Source organism: Artemia sp. Qi Xiang Cuo, chromosome 5 (genome assembly GCF_049724085.1).
Source record: "Artemia sp. Qi Xiang Cuo chromosome 5, ASM4972408v1, whole genome shotgun sequence".
NCBI lineage: Eukaryota > Metazoa > Arthropoda > Branchiopoda > Anostraca > Artemiidae > Artemia > Artemia sp. Qi Xiang Cuo.
Genome location: NC_142798.1, coordinates 63,313,771 through 63,338,008, shown reverse-complemented (window position 1 = coordinate 63,338,008; position 24,238 = coordinate 63,313,771). Strand labels below are relative to the sequence as shown.

General features: G+C 36.5%; 1 protein-coding gene across 1 annotated transcript in view; it reads right to left on the bottom strand.

Moving 5' to 3' along the window:
• LOC148952375 (protein APCDD1-like) overlaps positions 1–24,238 on the bottom strand; it is a 210,321-nt gene that overhangs the window by 6,313 nt on the left and 179,770 nt on the right. Inside the window, exon 7 of the mRNA XM_089089195.1 lies at positions 8,885–9,083. Coding sequence (XP_088945321.1) covers positions 8,885–9,083 — 199 coding nt within the window. The remainder of the gene's footprint in view (positions 1–8,884; positions 9,084–24,238) is intronic.

Here is a 24,238-nt window from a genome sequence, read left to right as displayed (position 1 = left end):
GTTGTCTGAGGTTTTTACGCCCATGGCAAAAAAGTGTATTGGAACAGACACACGTATTTTGAAGCTTTTTCATCTCAGTTTGATTTTGAAATTTATATATTTAGTGCATGAGACATGTCTGAGATGGTTTATCCTGGTTGAGAGAAAGAAATACAGATCACCCTCTGGCAAATTGGGGGAGGTATGGGTGGGTCAAGGGTATGATTTTAGGGACAAGTGCCCTCCCCCTAGAAGGTAAAAGTTCCACTAATTACAGGGTTGGAGGGGAAGAAATACTGAGGGGGGGGAGTCAACTTTTATCGGTACCCTCCCCAGCATTAATTCTGTATCCACCCCTGGTGGGGAATTTTCCTCCCCTGTCCCTAAATTTTAAAAATACGAATTTTTTAGTTGAAAATTTCTCATTTTGCAATTTTTGCAGAAAAAAACTAAAAAAACTACCGAACTGCCCCCCTCCCATAGACTTTGAAAAATAATCTTTGCCACCACTCCCCTCCGTACATTTTGTGAGATGGAACCACTGGCAGATAACTTTCTCTATAAAGCGAGTATATAGGCAATATTCTGCAGTTTAGTATATTCAAACATGGGGGACCTACGAATAAATGTTTGATTTTCTTGAAAACATTCAAAGTTTTATAACAGTTTCCATACCTAAATATTCAATATAATAACAAGTAAAAAAAAAAAATGTATTTTTGACGAAAGAGCACTTTGGCTTCTCTTTTTTAACTATATTTTCGTTTTAAGACATTTTTGTATATTTTCTAACAGGTTCTTTACAAGCCACGATCCCTGAAGGGGGTGTCTGGGATCACCACGCTGAAACCTCATCGTTTTTCTTTTTCAAATGGGTACTATCCCATTACCTGGGCCTCTTGGGTTAATCACTATAGATTAGGCAATAATAAAACCCGTTTTTGACGTCTTAACTGTTATAGAGCAGGCAACGATAGCAAGGTTTCCATTGTGTATGCGATACTGAACTGTGGTTTTTTGGGGTTTAGAGGGGGGGGGGGACCTAGTTTAGGCTACGTATTTAATATATGCAATGCTTTACCAAAACCCTCCCTCCCCCTCCCCCCTTAATGTGAAAATATGTAGCCGAAATGTGTTTTTAAACTATTATATATTCATCCTATTTAATTTTATTTCATTAGCATTAACCAAACATGACTTTTTAGAGAGGCCCGCATAATGGGATAGTACCTTCAAATGTCCTGTTTCTATATAATACACCTTTTATTTAACATTTTGCAAGAATACCATCCCTTCCCTGAAAAATCCCGTGTATATTTTTGAATATTACGCATTAAAATGTCACGATCCGAAAAAGAAATGAAACCTTCCGTTTTACCGCAGAAATGATCCATTGAGGAACATTGTAAAAAGAGTTACATAAAAACTTCATTTCGAGAACATGTCCACTTAATGGGGATAAAAAAGGCAAATAGTTTAAATTTTTAGGTAATACTTTTGTAGGCATAAAAAAAGGTGAAATTATATTAGGCCATAAACAGAAAACTGTATTGAAGAGGAAACAACCCCAAGTAACTTTGTATAAATCAATAGTGGCATCTTTTGGGGTAGGTCAGTTCTAATTCAATGAATTGAAGCAAATTTCTATTTTCTTCACAGCGGGATCTTGCCATTTTTTTGCAATCATGTCGAAACTTAAATAGCAAAAGTTTTACGACTCTGAAAAAAGAGCCTAAGAATTTTGAATTGCGGGTTGAAACCTGAGCCTTCCGTTCTCTTATTTCGTCTTGAAAAAAGGTGGGAAAAAAACTACTAATCTTAGAATGGCTACTTTGGAAAGGAAATGTTATGCATAGCAATGAAATCTCTCAAGGTATGCAGAATTGGACCATAAACAAAAAAGAGTGACATACTCTTTTTGGACAGGCAAAATTTAGCTCCTTAGTTTCTTAGAACTACTTTCTGAGCATAAAAAAAAACAACAACAACGAATGCAAGGCAGCTCATTATTGTCCTTCGTTTAACCAACGACGTAATATATATTTTCCGCTAACCACCAAAGCTCAACAAACACCACACAAAATGCACGATTTTCCCTAAGAAATCTTTAGAGCTCCTTACGTGGTGAAAACAGACACCTCTGGTGTCTAAAGACGTGAAAAGATTAAGTACCAGTTCAGTGCCACCTTGCAGCTTAACTTCAAATAGTTCTACTTATTATTACCATCATCAATGGCTGCATTATTTTCGTTATTAGTTTAAGTAGCCCGACGTACACTTAAAAAAAAAAACACGAAACTTTACGTTATCAATCTTTTATAAGAAATTCACTTTTTTGGTCATTGTTAGCGTCATTATCTATGATTAATTTCAAAATATTGTGATTTTCAACTTCTTTCAGGAAATGTGAAGACTCATCTTAAGCAACCTGCGAGTGACAGTGATCCCGTCTAAGGTCAATTATGCCCGTCCGGGCGTCTGTCAACAATAATACTACACACTATTTAGCTTTAAAATTCGATCGGGGATGACAAACTCGGAACAACAGTGGCAAGAAAAAGTTTGAAATGGAACAAGCAGGATGGATATAGGGTGATTCCGATTAAATAAAAAAAAAAAAAAAGTTTTTTCAACTGAAAGTAAGGAGCAACATTAGAACTCAAAACGAACAGGAAATTATTCCGTTTATCAAGAGGCTGCCCTCATCGTCAATTCCTTACTCTTAACGCTAAAGTTTATTTCAGGACTTTTAAAAGAGTTTTTTTCAAACAGTTCGTCGTAACGAACTGCTGGTAAGGAGCGACACGGCTCAATGGTAACCGAAACTGTAGAAAACGGAATTTTGATACCAATAGATACATCAAAAGAATCAGATTTTAATGCTGATTTCAAATATATATAAGTTTCATCAAGTTTAGTCCTACCTATCAAAAGTTACGCACCTGAGAGAATTTTGCTGATTTTCGAAAAAAGGGGGAAATACCCCCTAAAAGTTGTAGCACCTTAATGAAGATTACACCATCATATTCAGCGTATTAGAGAACCCTACTGCAGAGGTTTCAAGCTCTTATCTACAAAAATGTGGAATTTGCCAGAAGAAAGATCACTGATGCGTGTTTATTTGTTTTTTTTTCTGTTTTTTTTGCTAAGGGTCATCGTATCAACCGAGTGGCCCTAGAATATCGTGGGAGGGCTCATTCAAACAAATATTAAGAGTTCTAGTGCCTTTTTCAAGTGACCAAAAAAAGTGGAGGGCAACTAGGCCCCCTCCCACACTCATTTTTTCCCCAAAGTCACCAAATCAAAATTTTGAGAAAACCATTTTGTTCAGCATGGTCTAAAATATGATAACTATGTCTTTTAGGATGACTTAATCCCTCAAATTCCTCTGGGGGAGGGCTGAAAGTTATGAACTTTACCAAATGTTAACATATAGTATTGGTTATTGGGAAGTATACAGACGTTTTCAGGGGGGATTTTTTCTGGTAGTGGGGGGAAGGGGGTCGGGGGTTATTTGGGAGGATCTTTCCATGAAGGAAGTTTTCATGGGGGAAGGGACATTCCTATGAAGGGGGCGCCGGATTTCCCAGGATTATTTCAAAAAGATCCAGAAATTAAATAAAAAAAAACAAATTTTTAACTGAAAGTAAGGAGCAACATCAAAACTTAAAACGACAGAAAACATTACGTATATGATTGGGTTCACCCCCTAGTCAATACCTCGCTCTTTAAGCCAAAGATTATTTAGTACTTTCTTAAGAGCTATTTATTCTAATTAACGGCATTTGTGATTAAGGGGTCATTTTTAAACAATTGGAACAAAATTCGAACTTTAGCTTAAAGAGCAAGGTGTTGAATAGGGGGCGAACCCTCTAATATATGTATTAAAAATATATGAATATAGAAGCTCGTTACGTAAGTTAATTTGTGAGTTACGTATATTTATTACCAATAAAAACGTTCGTAAATAAAATTAAACAGGTTTCGAGAAAGCCATTTAACCAAATAAAAGTAAAATTAATATTCAAATTTTGTTTTAATTATTCATGTACGTTGAGCCAAAATCAAAACCTGTATTAATTCAAAAACGTTCAAAAATTAAAAAAAAAACAAGTTTTTTTAACTGAAAGTAAGGAACGACGTTAAAACTTAAAACGAACAGAAATTATTCCGTGCATGAAAGGGGCTGTCCCCTCCTCAACACCTCCCTCTTTACGCTAAAGTTTGACTTTCTAACAACTCTATTTTTTTTAAACAATGAAAAACTTTATCGTAAAGAGCGAGGCGTTGAGGAGGGGACAGCCTCTTTCATGCACGAAATAATTTCTGTTCGTTTTAAGTTTTAACGTCGTTCTTTACTTTCAGTTAAAAAAACTTGTTTTTTTTTATTTAATATTCTAATTAAACGGCCTCTATGTTTCAGAAATCTTTCTTAAGAAATTGAGACAGACAGTCAAATTTTAGCGTAAAGAGAAAGGTATTGAGGAGGTGGCAACCGCTTCACATACAGAATAATTTCTGTTCGTTTTGATTTTTCACATTGCTCCTTACTTTCAGTTGAAATAACTTGTTTTTGTCATTTTGTTTTTGATCGTTTTTCAAATAATGCCACTATTTCAGGCTCCCCAATCAGGCTTCTTGAAAAATTACCTTCAGTCATGGGAAAGTCCTCCGTGTAAAAGTTTTCATCACGTTAAAAACCCCTCCTTTCCCGTGAAATTCCTTTGGATAGTTCTGTTTGCTGAAAAATATCATAGGTAAACAATGGGGAAATTTTATAACTCAAAAACCTATCCTTAGGGATTTTGGGGGGTTATGTTATCTCCAAATGTTAAGTTTTTGGACCTTTCAACTATGCTGAGCACAATTGATATCTCAAAATTTTAATCGGACGACTTTGAAGAAAAAAGGGACGTGTAAGGGGGAGCAGCTGCCCTCCAATCTTTTTGGTCACTTAAAAAGGGCACTAGAACTTTTGAATTTCGATAAAATGAGTCCCCTCCCAATCTTCTAGGATTATTGGTTCGATATGATCCCCCCTGGGAAAAATTAAATAAATAAAAAAATCAACACGTATCCGTGATCTTTCTTCTGGCAAAAAATGCAGAATCCCATATTTTTGTCCATCCCCCGAAATGTTTGTCCGGCTCGTAAAAACGTAATAAAAATTTGGTTCTAGGCGTTTACCCCCCCCCCTCCTGGTGCTTACCAACCGGAAAATTCCACCAGGGAAATCTCCCCTCAAATTCCCCCCCCCTCCCGGAAAATACCCCCCTGCGAAAAATACCCCCCAGAAAATACCCCCCGTGGAAAATAAGGCTTTCCAAATTTGAGAATTTTATTTGAGTTTTTTTTTTTTTAAATTTCCGTATGGGAAAGAATTTTGGTACTTGTGTGTTATGCGACACTCACTCAAGTTTACGCTGCGTAAAACTCGAGAACAAACCAGTTTCTTCTTTAGTTTTCTTTCAGCTTAGTGCGAGACAAGACTAAGACAATTGACAGAATATATGGGAAATATATAATTTCGCCTATATATTTGCATGTAGGGGGGGGCTGTAAAGTACTTGGACAGTTTGAATTCAGAAAACAATTCTTTTTAGGTATATGGCCAGTAAAAAATTACAAAAGAATAGCGAGGGATCTGGAAATTTTGTTAACTATATATAAAAAAAAATCCCCGTATAAAGTAAATGTAATATTTCATTGAAGTGTTTTTTCCAAGTATTAAGTGGTTTTTTTTCAATGACCGATTTTTCAAGTATTAAGTACTATTATTAGGTTAATGTAGTGTTTCATTTAAGTGTTTTATGATGATCGCTGTTATTTTTGCCTTTCATTTATTTCATTTTACTGTGTTCATGGCCGTATATTTGGCTTTAAAATACACTTATCTATCTATCTATCTAATATACTGAATAATTGTACCAAACACGCTTTGCATGCAGACCCGCTATACTTTAACCCCCTCCATAATGTGCAAATCTATACCTCAAATTCATTTCTATAGTAAAGAAGAAACTGACAAAAAAATGGTGTGTTCTCGAATTTTACACAGCGTAGACTTGAGTAAGCGGCTCATAATACACAAGTACCAAAATTCCTTCCCCCTACGGAAATTAAAAAAATAAAACTCAAATAAAATTCTCAAAATTATAAAGCCTTATTTCCACGGTGTGGTATTTTCCGGGGAGATATTTTCCACGGGGGGTATTTTCCACGGCGGGGGGTATTCCCCTGGGGGTATTTTCTAGGGAGTATTTTCCGGGAGTCGTTTATCGTGGGAGGAGGGGGTGTTTTCTGGGGGGGATATTTTGCGGCGGATAATCATCGGTGCGGGGGGGGGGGGGGTAAATGCCGGCCACTCAAAAAGTGAATATAAACCAATTTGTGATAAGTTTAAAAAGATTTCAGTATCCCCCCTAAAAATTCTCTTCTAACCGCCCCCCTCTCGAAAAAAAAAATCCTGGATACGTTCCTATGTTTCCCTCCTTCGTAAAAATCAGGTAAGTTTTCTCAGGCTCTTGACTTTTCATGTGTAACGGTAAACTTGATAAATCTTATATATTTGGAATCAGCATAATAGTCCGATTCTTTTGATGTATCTATTGATATCAAAAATTCGTTTCTTAGAGATTCGGTCACTATTGAGCAGCGTCGCTCCTTACTTACAGTTCGTAGCCACGAACTATTTGATCCAAACCGGTCATAAAAGCCACTCAAACAACAATCATATCCAATCCAGGAATAAAAGGCACTCATATCCAAACCAACAATTATACCCCAACCAACAATCACATCCAAACCAGCCATAAAAGCCACTCATCCAACAATCATATCAAAACCAGTCATAAAAGCCACACATATCCGAACCAGCAATCATATACAAATCATAAATCACATCCAAACCAGGCATAAAAGCCACTCATCCAATAATGATATCCAAACCAGTTATAAAAGCCACTCATATCCAAAACAACAACCATATCCAAACCAACAATAACATCCAAACCAGTCATAAAGGCCTCTCATCCAATAACCATAACCAAACCAGTCATAAAAGGCACTCGTATCAAAACCAACAATCATGTCCAAACCGACAATCACATCCAAACCGGTCATAAGAGCCACTCATCCGACAATCATATCCAAACCAGTCATAAAAGCCACTCATATTCAAACCAATAATCATTTCCAAACCAACAATCACATCCGAACCGGTCATAAAAGCCCCTCATCCAACAATCATATCAAATCCAGTCATAAAAGGCACTCATATCCAAATCGACAATTATATCCAAACCAACAATCACATTCAAACCAATCATAAAAGCCACTCATCCTACAATCATATCAAGACCAGTCATAAAAGCCACTCATATCCAAACCAACAATCACATCCAAACCATTCATAAAAGCCACTCATCCAACAATCATATCAACACCAGTCATAAAAGCCACTCATATCCAAACCAACAATCATTTCCAAACCAATCATAAAAGCCACTCATCCTACAATCATATCAAGACCAGTCATAAAAGCCACTCATATCCAAACCAACAATCATATCCAAACCAGTCATAAAAGCCACTCATCCAACAATCATATCCACACCAGTCATAAAAGCCACTCATATCCAAACCAACAATCATATCCAAACCAACAATCATATCCAAACCAACAATCACATTCAAACCAGTCATGAAAGCCACTCATCCACCAATCATATCCAAACCAGTCATAAAAGTCACTCATATCAAAACCAACAATCATATCTGACCATTTAAAGGCGAGGGTGTGTTCCCTTTTAATAGAATACCTGGAACTCCTATTATCACTACTCGTGTATTATCCCAACCACCCTCCAATTAATCATACTAAAACACCTAGAAATCTTGCGTGGAAACAGGGCTGTAATAGGAATCTTGCCAGGGATCTCGTGACGTCACAGGGCTGTTGTGACGTAACAGGGCTGTCGTCGAAATCTGGGGAAGGCTGTTGCAGAAGTAATTATCCGCATTCTACTGTTGACCATGAGATTTTACTAACATCAATATTCAAATAGTTCTAATCTAAGTCGCTCACAATTTTCATAGAATTCTTTAGTCAATCAGAAAATACTATGATAAATCTGATTGGCTCATATTAGCGCTAGCTAAATCTCAGTATTAGTAAAATTTTCTTGTGAATGACCACTAAATGATTCATGAAATACCTCGCTGCATGTGCATATGCGATCGCACCGAGTTGTGTCAGTGGCTTCAGTTTACAAAAACTTAAGGGAGGAGGGACCTAAAATATATAATTTTTTAAAGCTAGGGTGGGTTTTTTTTTTAATGTTATTTTCTGTTTTTTTCAATGAAAACAACAAATAAAGTCATTTTTCAATGAAAATACTCCAAAAAGGTATTTTCAAAATCTAGCAGGGGAGAGAGGGGGGGGGGAGAATCTAGGAGGCATATGTATCACCTGTCCCTATGAGTTGTGTGTTGAGAGAGGAAAATCAACGAGAGGCTTAGACGAGAGGAAAATTACAAATTTTACTACACAAAGCTGTGCATTTCTGTAATTTTTAGAACTGTTGGGATTTTCAGATTGAAAAACTCGATAAAATTTAAGTAAACTGTAGTTTACTTAGTCTCTCCTCCCTTCTTCCTGACTGGGTTTGGACTAAATCCGTACATGTTGGTCGTTTCTTTCTGAATCCTTTACTTGGCTGCATTTCACGCTGCAACCATGATTGTACTTTCGGAATCTTTATTTTTTTGCGATTTTTTTCAAGTCTTACTCATCCCTTATTTTCTCTTTGGTTGTTTAGTCTTCGCCAGTCAAATTTTTTGTTTCGTCATTTTTCATGGGGAAAAGGTTAAAAATGTTGAATAAAACAGAAGAAAGAACCCTCACGTTTTCTTTTGTTAACCCTCACTTCAGGAGTTTTAAATGTATAATGTCTTTTCAAAAATGTTCCATATGACAACGCTTCACACCCTCGACTAATCCAATCATTCTTCAGGGCAACAGTGACAGAGCTTCGTGGGTGAAGGTGTGGAGGATTCTGAACTGAGCTTCTCATTATCTTTGCGCAGGTATGACAGTGAATGGCCTAGAATGCAATAAAAAGGTTCAAAACGATTAAATAAAGTTAAAAGACAAAGATACAGACATTAAGTAGGAGCTTAGGGGCTGAAATTGTAAGCAATTGAAAGGAAGGGTGTTTTCGAGGCCTTCCAATACAATATTAATATTTCCCTTATTTTATTTTATATACTTTCATACAATTTGCCAGTTTTGTGCTTTTTTCGAATTTGCCACTCCCTTTCCCAAAAGCAATTACAACGTGCATTTCTGGGGCAAAGTCCTTCACAGAGGACTATCTTATTTGAAAAAAATTGGCCAAGTTGCTCAGAAAGCTTCTATTTCCCTAATCTTAATAGTTAGATTTGCTCTTCAAGCAGTTCGTGGGAACGAACTGTAAGTAAGGAGCGATACGGCTCAATAGTCACCGAAACTATAAAAAACGGAATTTTGATACCAATATATCAATATGCTGAATCTAAATATATAGTATTCATAGATTCTAGTGTTGCCCATCAGGCTTGTAGCTTTTTATGGGTAACACCAAACCGATGAATTTTATATATTTGGAATCTGCATAATAAGCCAATTCTTTTGATATATCTATTGATATCAAAATGATATCGATGTCATGTATATTTACAGTTTCGGCTATACAGTTCGTTACCACGAACTGTTTGAAAAACCTTGGTTATCTTTTTTTTCTCGACAAATTCATACAATAATAATTTAAAATTGCACAAAGGTCGGTTTAGACATGTTATAATCTTAATCTTGTGGGGCTCCCTCTTTTTATTAAAAAAGAAATTTTCCATATTCAAAAACAAAAATATTTACATTCTTTCTTTGAATACTGCACTTCGTAAGAAAAAAAAAAAATAAAATCCCTTTCGAAATTTGAAACTATTAAAAAAAAAATCTGAAAATTCGAAATTTTCTCAATCCCATTAAGAAGGAATAAAACCGCACCTTCTAAGCTTAGAAGTAATTTGTGTACAAGTACATAAAGACTTTCGTACTGAGGGGGGAAGGGGTCTTTTCAAAAGCGCCAGTTTTTACCTTATTCATAACATCACGTTGGGAATAAGGTAAACGGTTGAGATTTCTTTTTTTGTGCGTAATGATTCATAACAAATTAATTTGTTCATTTTTCGGGATATATTTGAAAAAAAAAATACCACTCATAGTAAACCTTGTATAATATTAAAAAGAAGGCGATGAAAACTAATCAGTTTTTTTACATATAATGATAGATATGAGGTTAGTAAAGGGACCTGTTTGTTACAATCAGAAGATATGGAATGGAAATGTCACATCATTTCTGGTAAAAACCTACAATATTTTTGCAGACTGCAACAGGGCAATCACCCCATTTGCAACGCTTTTATTTAACTTTCTCTGCGAAGGGGATCAAACGTTTAATGATTTTTTTTATATCACGTTTTATAAGGAAAATCACATACCCGTTCACATGGCATTCATCGTATACGTGCAATGCTGTGGCTTTTGTTGTTGGAGATAGAGGTGGGTGTGGTCTCAGCATTAAATTTTACAAATGAGATTGTTTTGTTGATAGAGCAAAAATCAATAGGATAGGGATTCTTTTGCGCTCTCATAAGGAAAGGGTTGGAAACATGCAAACCAGTTAATCGTTCTAGTATGCGGGAAAAGAGATTCACCGTGCCTCGGATTTCATAGTCCACCTGGTTAACGCTCCATTCCATTTGATGGAAATGGCCTATCAAATCCTAATGGGGACATAAAGTCTTTGGAATATAATGGTTATTCAAAGAAAATGGTCTTCAAAGAAAATGAAATCTCTAAAAGAAAACAACACCTTGAAAGAAAAAGCGCCTTGAAAAGAAAATAAAATCTCTTAAACTATTACGTAACACCCTCCGTGTGTGCCTTCTTCAGTTACGACCGGGGATTCCCCCCGGGCCCCTGAAGAAACAATTCATATGTGAATGCGTCATCCTTAACACTGGTAAACATTCCCCATTACATAACAACCAAAGAAATCTTGTAACGTCTTGAAATGTCTTGAAACGTCTTGAAAAACGTCTCGAAGAAAAAATGTCTTAAAAACGTCTTGAAGTGTCTTGAAACGTCTTGAAAAACTTTTTGACGAAAAAATGTCTTGAAAACGTCTAAAAATGTCTTGAAACGTCTTGAAAAGTCTTGAAAAAATGTCTTAAAAATGCCTTGAAATTTCTTGAAACATCTTGAAAAATGTCTTGAAGAAAAATGTCTTGATAAAATTCCCCCGCTTGCCTAGTGGACTCTAACAAATCCTATTAAGTAACAGCCCAAACTTTATTACGTAACATTCAAAGTAAAGAAAACCTATTACATAACAACCATAGAAAAAACTTTCTCTATGACGTAACATACACTTGCATCTCTTAGAAAACTATCCCTATGACGTAACATAATCTGATTCTCTTAGAAAACATTCCCTATTAAGTAGGTGTACTATACACGTGCGCTAGTATTGCACGGCTGTGCGTAATAAAGTTTTAAGGGACTTCTAGCTTCAAGATCACCCCCTAGCGGTGCGTTTAAAACCATCTCGGGGATATTAGTTTGGCTAGCCGATACTTACCTCATATGTTGGTACATAGAGTCCCTCCCTTCTCCCCGCTCATAGAGAGTTGTGGAATTCAAGGGATTTAGTTGAAAACAGAAAATGATCTGATTTAGCAACGTGAGACACATTAGATTGTTATAGAAACGTTTATCGCAGAAAATTTTTGGTGTCTTAACCTTTTGTTTGCATTACAAAACCAAAGAAACCTTTTCTTAATAGATGTAACAGCGTAAGAGGTATTGGCGACGCCAAAACCAAACTTTCGAATGAAAGTCCAGTTTGACTAGCCGATATTTACTTCATACGTTGGTAGATAGAGTCCCTCCCTCCTCCCCGCTCATACAGAGCTGTGGAATTGTATGGAATTTAGTTGAAAACAAAAACTGATCAGACTTAGCCATGTGAGAGGAATTAGATCGTTATAAAATCGTTATTGCAGAAATTTGTTGTGCGTCAACCTTTTGTTTGTATTGCAAAACTGAAGAAACCTTTGGCTAATAGATGTACCGATGTGTGAGGTAATGGCGACGTCAAAACTAAACTTTAGAATGAAAGTTCAGTTTGGCTAGCCTGTACTTACCTCATACGTTGGTGCATAGAGTCCTTCCCTCCTCCCCACTTATAGATAGCTATGGAATTATAAGGGATTTAGTTCAAAACAGAAACTGATCTGATTAAGCCATGTGAGAGGAACTTGATCGTTATAAAACGTTTATCTGAGAAATTTATGGTGTCTTAACTCTGTGTTTGTATTTTAAAACTGAAGAAAGCTTTTGTTAATAGATATACCAACGTATGAGGTAATGGCTACGCCAAAACCGTACTTTCGAATGAAAGTTCAGTTTGGCTAGCCGATACTTACCTCATACGTTGGTGCATAGCGTCCTCCCCACTTATAGAGAGTTATGTAATTATAAGCGGTTTAGTTCAAAGCAGAAACTGATCTGATTTAGTCAAGTAAGAGGAATTTGATCGTTATAAAAACGTTTATCTGAGAAATTTATGGTGTCTTAACCCTGTGTTTGTATTGTAAAACTGAAGAAAGCTTTTGTTAATAGATGTACCAACGTATGAGGTAATGGCTACGTCAAAACCGAACTTTCGAATGAAAGTTCAGTTTGGCTAGCCGATACTTACCTCATACGTTGGTGCATAGCGTCCTCCCCTCCTCCCCACTTATAGAGAGTTATGTAACTATAAGCGGTTTAGTTCAAAACAGAAACTGATCTGATTTAGCCAAGTGAGAGGAATTTGATCGTTATAAAAACGTTTATCTGAGAAATAAATGGTGTCTCAACCCTGTGTTTGTATTGTAAAACTGAAGAAAGCTTTTGTTAATAGATGTACCAACGTATGAGGTAATGGCTACGCCAAAACCGAACTTTCGAATGAAAGTTCAGTTTGGCTAGCCGATACTTACCTCATACGTTGGTACATAGAGTCCCTCTCTCCTCTCCTTCATAGAGAATTGTGCTTGTTTGGATAGCCGATACTTACCTCATACGTTGGTGCATAGAGTCCTTCCCTCCTCCCCACTTATAGAGAGTTTTGGAATTATAAGGGATTTAGTTCAAAACAAAAACTAATCAGACTTAGCCTTGTGAGAGGAATTAGATCGTTATATAAACGTTTATCGCAGAAATTTGTTGTGCGTCAACCTTTTGTTTGTATTGTAAAACTGAAGAAACCTTTGGCTAATAGATGTACCGATGTGTGAGGTAATGGCGACGTCAAAACTAAACTTTAGAATGAAAGTTCAGTTTGGCTAGCCTGTACTTACCTCATACGTTGGTGCATAGAGTCCTTCCCTCCTCCCCACTTATAGATAGCTATGGAATTATAAGGGATTTAGTTCAAAACAGAAACTGATCTGATTAAGCCATGTGAGAGGAACTTGATCGTTATAAAACGTTTATCTGAGAAATTTATGGTGTCTTAACTCTGTGTTTGTATTTTAAAACTGAAGAAAGCTTTTGTTAACAGATATACCAAGCGTTTGAGGTAATGGCTAGGGCAAAACCGAACTTTCAAATGAAAGTTCAGTTTGGCTAGCCGATGCTTACCTCATACGTTGGTACATAGAGTCCCTCCCTACTCTCCCTCATAGAGAGTTATGTAATTATAAGCGGTTTAGTTCAAAACAGAAACTGATCTGATTTAGCCAAGTGAGAGGAATTTGATCGTTATAAAAACGTTTATCTGAGAAATTTATGGTGTCTTAACCCTTTGTTTGTATTGTAAAACTGAAGAAAGCTTTTGTTAATAGATATACCAACGTATGAGGTAATGGCTACGCCAAAACCAAACTTTCGAATGAAAGTTCAGATTGGCTAGCCGATACTTACCTCATACCTTGGTGCATAGCGTCCTCCCCTCCAGTAGAGTGCTAAGTACCATTTTACGTACGCCCCTAGGAATTACCATACTATTTGCATACAGCAGGTTCCTTAGTACCTCGCCATGCTATTTGTGCACAACCCTATGAATTAAGTTGGCAAGGTATAATGTGGTCAAACATGTATTGAGAGTATAGTCGTAATTATATAACTCAATCAGACTCGTTTTTGAGGCAACATCCGTTTTTAGGAGCCAATCAGAGAGTGGAGGTTACTCCATATGCTATAACTTGATTTGTGATTGGGATTTGAATAAAAAGAATAGTTTTCTTTACAATTCATATTAGTAAGAGAATTTAATTCAAATAGTATAGTTTATTTGCGAGGATATTAGTAGAGAAAAATGAGTGGTGCATTTACATTATTGGTGATTAATGATGGAGCCAGCAGCAGCACCAACGATATACGAGTACTAAATATGGCAGTGGATATGGCCGGAGCCTGTAATCTATGCCTTGAATAGAATGATATGTATGCTAGATACGTGATATCATTAAGCAAATTTAAGCAGGAGGAGCAACTATGTTTTGCTGGAAAAGTGAATATTGTGCATATAAATAAACTTCGGGCAGCATTAGATGTCCTATCGAAATATATTGATTAGAAAAAAATATGTCAGTTAATATTATTATTGCAATTGAATTCAAAAAAGTTGTTTCTAAATAAAAGAGATTTTTCTTTCTATAGAAAACTAGTGCATATTTTTTAGAGTAGAAAAAATTCTGGTTAGTCTCAAATTGGCAATGAGAGCGTTAGGACTCTAAAAAACAAAATGGATAGATTCGAGGAAGAGCGAGTCATGGGGAAGCTAGTGCTTATGGAAAAACGTTTGATTCTAGATGATGATTTTCTAGAGTTGACTGTTCAAAGGAAGATATTTTCTCGGGGAATGCTTGTCGATATAATGAAAAGTGATTCTCCATCATTAGACTATTGTATGAAGCTTCTACATCGTGGTCCAAATGCATTTACACAATTTATAGATATATTGATCACGACACGGCAAAATGATATTGTGGATATACTTTTAAACATTAGTTTAGAAATTTAGGACTTTTTTCATGTGAAATATGGCATTCAAGGATGATTTACTCCTCTCTCTCTATCCCCGACAATTTTTTGTTGTTGCTAGCTCAGTTTCATTTTGGCAGTGAGAGTGTCAAAACATGAAAAAAATTTCCATACATGTCCATTATGCATGTACTCACTGGGTAGGTGATCGTCATGTGAGAATTGCACAATAACTGATTAGCATTATAAAAATTGGTGATTATGCAACCCGTGTAAAATGTATAAGGTATGATGTACAAATTTAAGATTGTGATTCTTGTCTTGAAGAGATGCGTGGGTCTCATAATAGAGGGCACCTATGCTCCATTGCCACTATGATAAATATATTCAGTGGTAGAATACATAACTCGGTATAATTGGAAAGAATCCTAAGCGTGATTTTAGTTAATTTCTACGAGATTGGTATCGTCGTGGTTTTAGATTGTTCTGGGAGGAGAAGCCGGGTCAGCGATTCAACTGCTGGAACAACAAAAGAATATGGTTTCTACGTCATCGTTGTGAAGACTATGGGTTTTTTGATTATAAGCCCACTGATTTCTATTTGGCTGTGATGGAATGTGATTCGACACTTGAGGACACTGTTTGTGAAATTGCTTCAAATAGGCAAATTGAAACATGTGAATTCTATAGAATGAATGAGAATAGTATCATTGACTATGCAAAGAGATATGACAAGAGTGAAGTCACACTCTACTGTAGAAAATGTGACCCTGACATTGTAGTACATCAGGATCAGTACACTGTGAATTCAGATAATCTACCTGCACTAGTTGTTGTCGATAAACACCTATACCTAGTAGAAAATTAAATCTAAAGAGTAGAAAAGTCGTTTTATCATGTATATAAGTTTTTATCATTTATTAATAAACAATTTTACATACATTTTTAGAACATTTTATTCGTAGGGCACTAAAATCAATATTAAATACGCTTGTAAGTATATTTTCCACTAGAAAGTCGTTCAATCGAAATATGTCAATGTAGATGTCGAGAAACTGCTTGTAGGTATAGCCACTACATCTGAACATGAAAAAGAATAATGCATGAAAGCCACATGTCCTAGTCGTTAAATCCTGTACTCTTCGTTGATTTTGAATAATGGTTTTCCCACTGCTTTCAATAAAGTTGCTGATGTGTGGAGCGCAGAATTTATACGATAGGCCAAGAGGATCGAAAAATTTAATATTTTTTTCTGTTTGAAAGATGTAAAGCCAATGGTCTGTCTTCGATCTCGACGGACTGCTATTAACAATGATTAGGGTATTGTTAACACTTGGAATTTTTCAATGAAGTCCGAAGGTATGCAATAGGACTTGTACTGGGACATGTATGGGTCCATACTAAATACGTCGATTATTATGTTTGTGTTCATGGTGCTAGGTCTAGTAGAACACTGCCGTCGGGTGTGATTTCCCAATAGGTTTCAAATTGACTCAGTGATATTAGCGTGATACTCACAGTCAAAGCATCGGCAAATGTACACTCTAAACGTACATTTCCTGTTCGTACTATGCTCATATTCTCAGTCCCCGACAAGTCCAAAACAATTACCCCATGATTTTTTAAAAACATTGAATCGGTTATTCCATTTTCAAATAATTGAGAGTCATGATCTAAGGATTGCATGGTCAACTCGTACAGAGTTAAATAGGATTTTTTGTCAAATGATAGAGTGTACAGTGGAATACCGTTCACTTTATACACAAGGTTAGATACACCAAAAAAATTAAAATCAGGGGGGATTCGTTTAAGGATCCAACGGCACTGCCACTTTTTCCAAAGGCCAAAGCCAATTTTGAAGGGATTTCTCCATTGATAAATGATGAATCGCTATAGCTACGAGAGCCGGTGGCAATGTGACGTTGATTGGTGATCTTATGGGGGACAAGAAGTTTAATGTTGTCGCAATTGGCTCTTAGCTTTTCCACTGCAAATGCAACAGAGCTCATAACCTGTTGTTTTCGGACGTAGAGAATTGCCGATGTGATAATGACATTTGCATCGGGTGCTGCAGGAAGTATGTCTCAAAATAAAATTCGATGGGGCCAGCTGTAACTTTATGTCAATATTGACATTGGGGGTAGCCATTGAGATATATTGAATATCTCATGATTTAATTTTCCAACCAGATGATACTTATGGCTCACTGCAGTGGTCAACTCGCCATCAGTATCAACACCTGATCGATATTTGTAGCCCAGTGATTGGCCTCTCAACTCCGTATATGCCCTTTGTGCCATCATCATGAATTATAAATAGCTCGTATACTTTGATAAGTTATTTCTAGCGCTCACCAAGGTTCCATTAATAAATCTATTAATTTGTTTGAATAGATTGTGTAGAATACAGTTTTCTTAAGAGAGACCGTCGCCAGCATTTGGAGCTGTATTATCTGACTATTTCTTCCCCACAACATTTAAATCATTAAATGTTGGTGACAAATCAATGAAATTGTCTTCATTGGAAAACATTTGAAAGTCTATATTTTCCAAGAGGGATAGTTGAGGATAGAATTGTTCAAATTAGTCATACTTGACACTATCATCAACATTTTCAGCATTGAATAGATTCAAAGAGGAACTATTTGATGGATATGATTCCTTGTGGGTGAGATAAGTCATCTTAAGAGAAGAAATCCTTCTTTGATCAAAAATTTTCTTTTTTTCCTTCTGCTGCTTATTGATCTTCCGTGTTTTATTCCCCAAAGTTCTTTTTGGTGTCCTTAGATTCCCACCTGGATGAATACTGATGAATAAATGACGTGCACGCATCCTTTTCAACCCCTTCCCATTTTGTCGGGATTTTAATTGCTCACCAACGGCTCTTGCTGAAGATCTAATATTTTCCTTAACACTCTTCTTGAAATTCTTGCCCGACCCCCAGTCCTGTAGTGTGAAGGCAGCAAAATTTGATGCAGCAGTTACAAGATATTTTCTTTCAAGGGGTAGTGCAAAACGAAATAGCCTAGCAAACCAGCTAACAAGACTATTGCACGCCAACGTTTAATAACCCTTTTAGTAGTCCAATCCATCATCTAAGCGATGTGGCCTTGGTGCCTCAAAAGGATAAGCGATATCGGGACAGACCGCTGAGATTCTTCTAGCGATACCGTTAGGTGGGTTTGCTATCGTCAACAACGGGACAGTAACGGCCTGTAATCACTGCAAAACCATTTGTTATTGCTAGGGGACCGCCCACCTTGGATTGTCATCGTAACTGACAGAGTTCCAAATATTAAGTGTTTACAGGAACATACTGAAAATATTTTAATTAATTTTGATGAACAGGTTCGTTACTTTTTTTTCGTTAGAAAACACCTACGAGGGGTACATTTGAATTACTGACTGTCGACTTCTCCACAAATGATGCATAGATAAAATTAAAAGATTCCAAGCTACAACCCGGTGCATATTCAAGCAAAAATAACTTGATTCATCCCTTAGACGGTTCCAGCATTTCTCCTATTGATCGTATTCTGTTTAAAGCCAAGAATATATCTCCGATTATCATTGAGAATAATTATTCCAGTGTCAACAGATGAAGTAGTGTAAATACTATGGTATTCCAATGAATAATTAAAATGGAATTTACCATTCCTAAGATATGAGATTTTTCTATTGATTGTACGACACAAATCTGTCATATTATCGTATTCAATATATTTCAATTTAGCATGTGGATATTCGCAAGATTTAAGTGCTTCAACCCATTCATAGTCGACAAAAAGTGTCCAATCGAATGGTATAACTTTTATATCATACACACAATCCTTTCTGAGGATTTAATAGGTATTTTTGAGAATACAATCGACAAGAGCCACTTCATACGCACCGTCAAATTCGATGGCGGGGGAGAGTTTTGTCCAAAAATCATTTGTCGTATTCAAGTCGTTGTAGAGAGGATCAGAAACATTGGACATAAGTGTTACATAGAAATCATTGGGCATTGTCCATATCTTCAACACCGATCCAAGAATCAAAATCAGAGATGTATCCTAGTCACCGAACAAGTAACTATTTCCTACCCCTGCGAGTAAGAGTCTTTAATATCTTTTCAATTTGATAGATTTCATTATTATTTTTAACTTTTTGTAGTTCATAGTCATAAAAGCCGCCGAGAATCTCTTCATCTTTGGTATCACGCAAACGATAAGTTAAGGGCTTAGTGTCTAGGGTTTTTGCCACTTTAAAAAGTTCGGTGGACCACAAGTAATTCTCCTTTTCAAAAACAATAGTTGTTCTATTAATTCGAACAGTATCACTAAAATTGAATTTATTTTTCTTCTTGACAACCGATTCATTGGAATATTGTTTAAGAAAAGTGTCAATTGTATCATGATCAGAATGATGAAATTCCGTTGGGGTAGAGTTGGACAATGATCGATGAGGTCGTTGATTATAAATAAACATGATTTTATCTAAATCATGAATAAAAGCCGGTGTATTTTTCAATGTACAATATCTTGAAATTAAAAGTTGAATAGTTCGTATCAATCATTCGGCCAATGCAGTTTTTATGAGATTATGAGTGTAGATAGAGCAGCACAATATTTGTCGCTAGTACTTTCGAAACATGGAGATTGAAAAATTCACTACCAAGATCCGTTCTAATTTTTTTTATATGAATCTTTTTCGAGAATACTTTCAATGGCCTGAGTAACATCAACGCCACTCTTTGTTCGAAATGAAATTGCATATGCATAGCGACTAAAAACACTGATTGCAAGTAGAATGTACCTGTAAGGTGTATTGTGACGTCTTTGAATATCATCTAGAGTTAGGAGATCTGTTTGCATTATATGCAATGGGAAATAGGCTTTAGTTTTTCGATATTGATTAGCACGAAGTCAATGATTTCTATGCAGAGTGTAACTTGATTCATTTCGTAGATAGTCTTGTACATTTTTAGTGTGAACACCTGTTATCGTGAAAAGAGAGGTGGGTGAACTTAAACTCCCCGTTTCAAAAAGATTTTTATAAGGACATGTCATAACTTCAACCAATATGAATGTAAACATACTGAGTAGCCCCCGTTGCACTTTGGTTTACTAGTTGTGGTTGGTGATGGTGACAATATACGTTTTCATTTTTTTCTTGCCACCATTTTCAAGTTTTTTCCACTAGGTGTGCTAGTATTTTCCAATATTGATTTAAAATCTTGTTCTTCTTCTTCATATTTTAATGGTGTTGTTGTTGATGTTGATGCATGTTCATTTAATTTTTTTTAGAATTTTTCTATTGCTAATAAGACTGTCGGGGAAGTTTAAGGTCTTTAGATAGTTGTATCTATGAGCGTCAAATGATAATAGTCCTTTACGATTTGTAACCATATCATAGATTAAATCAAGTAGATTATAGCTCTTGCCCTGAATTATAATCCCTTTCCCATTGCTCTCAACTTGAATATGATCTTGATCGCTTTTCATGAGATTGGCTAGGAGACGTGTAATTTTTTCAAGAAATTATTAGGGGCTTATATTTACGAATTTCAATACAAATTAATGCGATTCCTCCTTCTTTAATTGTGTTCCAGCAGCAGACCTTTGAGGAGATGATTCTTTTTTGTGATCAATACCAGTGGACTTCGCACGATAGGGCTTATGTTTGTCCACTGGGCGAAGTGCATCTTGAAGTAAAAGCAGTTTTTTATCATCCTCAATATTCTCGTTGTCAATGAATTTACTCAGATTGTCCTCAAAGATTTCCACGGGTGAGAGAGCGAGTTCTATTGGAGTCAATTTATAGGGTTTTGCCATCTATAGAAAACTATTTACAAATTCTGCCATAATCGGTATCAAGGTTTTGTAAAATCTGCCAATCACCTGAAGCTGTTATGACTTATTACCTTTCTGCCTAGTCTTTTTAGAGGATCAAGTGAGCGAACTGGAACGATGATGGTATGTCCGTTGCTTCACTACTTCTATCAGCTGAGCATTACTAGCGATCACAGTTGAAAGAAGTTTAGATATTAAATTAATGAAATCATTGTCAATACCATGTTTGAGTATGGCTTTCCAAAGCGAGGGCTTTGAAGTGCTTAGAAATGGGAAAAGATGTTTATTTTAATGTAGTGTCTTCAGTGACATGATGGCAACTAATATGTCTTTTTGATGTTCTCGGGTATATGTACTGTAATTTAATTGTCAGAAATATTTTTGACTGAGCGTGAATCAATGGGTATATTTTGATTAAGATCCAATAGGATATAGCCGTGGAATTTATTAGTTGCCTGATTGTATGCTAAGAGCAGAAATTTAGGGGCGCCTGGATAGATTTGTTTATTGAGAATTATTAGGGAGCTGGAATCACGAACAACTCTGTAGATGATATAGTAGGTGCAGTTCAATGCAAGTGTTCGCATACATTTGCTCTGATGAAAGAGATTGTGTAGAACCAGAGTAACGGAAATCTGTTCATGATGAGAGCGAACGGTGAATAATTGCAGCATTTCCTGGGACCATTGTTCAATAGATTCAGCCAAACCGTAAATAATCAGCCAAGAGTTTGCTTCAATAATGTTGAAAACATCAAGTCCCTGTAAGAACTGTATCTGCACCATTCCCAGCGAAGCAATTGCTTTTATTTTATTGTATGACTCCTGCCAAATAATGCAACAATAGTAGATTTTTTCGGCTTTTCCACAAACATTTTATCGTAATTTTTAATTATTTTAGTTAAGAGTGTTGTTTTGCCCGACACAGAAAGGATCTGAATGGTGTTTTAAATTGATACATGTTCCCTTCAATAGTTCACCTGGACAACTAACTGTAGACTATAGTTGTCTAATGACTAAATAATTTCCCTACTACTAGTCTGTTCAAGAAAAAAATCAATAAAGAATTATATGTATTTCATTAAAAACAGCCTTTTACAGAAAACAAAGAAAAATACACTTTTCTAATTTATTTATAAAAAAAATGCACAAGAAAAAATAATTAAAATTAAATCTCTTTTTCTTTTCAACGCAGCATGTATATTTACAAAAGCACAAACAATATCTGCTCTAAGTAAAAAAAAAGATAACTTTGGTAGTGGCGGTGAGCCCCCCCCACTGGCGGCCGGCCCCCTCCCCAGGCCGCGAGGCCCCCCCCCCCCAAGGTAGAGAGCCCCCTCCCCTCAAGGCCACGAGGCCCCCGCCAAAGGTTTTGGGAAAAATTTACTGGACTTTATTCAAACCGAGACTTTCCCTATGGATAACACATTCGGCCCGGTCTGAAGTTAAATAAGGCCCAAGGGGGAGGGTAGTCACACCGTCTTGAAAAACATAGACCTTGTCGGAAATTATACTCATGGCCATTTTTTCTACATTTACAGTAAAGCTCCTGTAGTTGAGGGAACGAATTGCCAGCAATTTGGCTCGTGGAATTGTATTTTGAACAATACAATTCCAATAGATGTCCATGTCGAAATTCTTATCCACTTAGCGCGTGGGTACTCCTTTGCAACGTTTCTTGATTTCTTCGTCGTGTGTCTGCATAAATTACACCTTCGCACTTACAAACATACCACTGAAAATCATGTCGCTTCCTGTTTCTGATTTAAAAAATAAAAGCTGATTTGGCGTCCGACGTTTCACTAGCTCTGGGTAAAGCCCACTCCAATTGGTGTAGTCCATCCGTGAGCTGATAATTTCACCGTGCGCCAAATAATCAATTAGATTTGGGGTTTTTACTTTTAGCAGTAGAGAATCTGTGTCCCCGTAGCAGACCTCTACTTGCCCCTTCTCCAGCCACTTTTTTTCCTATTCAATAGTACCATGTCCGGGCCAATGATTGTGAAGGAAGTGTAATTTGGATCGGCAATAATTCGAGCACATTGTTTGGGATCGGTCACGACGTCACAATGATACCTATTGCGAACACTCTCACACATTTTACGAAAAGCAGAATTCAAAATGAGCTTATAAATTTCTTTTCCGGCTTTTGTTTGTGCTTCAGAACGTTTGTTGATAAAATTGTCAACAAATGTTTTCAGATATGCTTTTTGATTAAACTGGAGGACTCTGTGAACCTTTTTGACATTGAAACCGTTGTTGCACATCCATTTTAAAGTCACATGATGTACAACAATATTTTTTTCGGTAGAAGGTCAGCAGTAAGTTTTTGTTTTGATGGTTACCAATGAAATCCGTTCATCTCGACTAAACGCCTATTGCGAGGGCTCTAAAAGTCCTTAGTCACAGGTCTATTGATGCACGGAAAAACAAAATCCTTTACTGAATCATGAAGTTCGACTTGTGTCTCAATCAATTTCATCAGCCCCATCAATTTCAAAAAACCATCCAACTGGCCCATTCTCCTCAACACTGTCAATGTTGGGAAAATGGGGAGCTTGAGGGTCATTGAGCCATTTATAGTCATTGTCGCATAATGGGACATGGCCGAGGGGTAGAGAGAATTCATATCAAGGAAAACTGCATCCGATTTTGTCCCCGTCTTCTCTCCAGTTGGATCAGTTTCCAAGATACAATTCCCGTGAAAAACGTATCCACCCCTCATTGACCTTTCGATGAACAGATGCTGATCGATGTCAGTGATTATCCCAATTTTTTCCCCGCTAATTTTTAGGATGAGGTTCATCACCAAATGAGGAGATGAAAAATAAAACCCCAAATAAAGATTAAATTCCCCATAGATTTTGTCCGTATTTTTACGCATTATGTCTAACAAAGTTTACATTTCACTCGACAAATACAACTTGCAGTAGTCAAACCCATTTTTACACCCTCCCTCTGCCCACACTTTTTTAACAAAACTGTATTCATCGGGGGTGCACCCACGATCGTGTAGACTGTTGTAAAACAATTCAATCGAGGGAACAGTTTCCTCGGCGAATCTCTACATGGAACAATAATAATCATAAGGATATATTCCCTTGACCGTCAACAAGTCATATAAATATTTTGGAAATTGTTGCTTGAGAAGGGGGAAAGCGTTGCAGCCGTCATCGTTTTTCTGCACTTGAATTAATTCACTCAATGATTTAGGGAAAAACTGTAGGAATCTAAAAAGCGAATTTTATTCGTGTACTCAACGTCGTCTTCAACATATCTCCAAATAAATTCCAAAACAAGCAACTTTTCCGATGATTTAGGAATGATTTTGTAGGAAAAGCTGTCTATCACCCA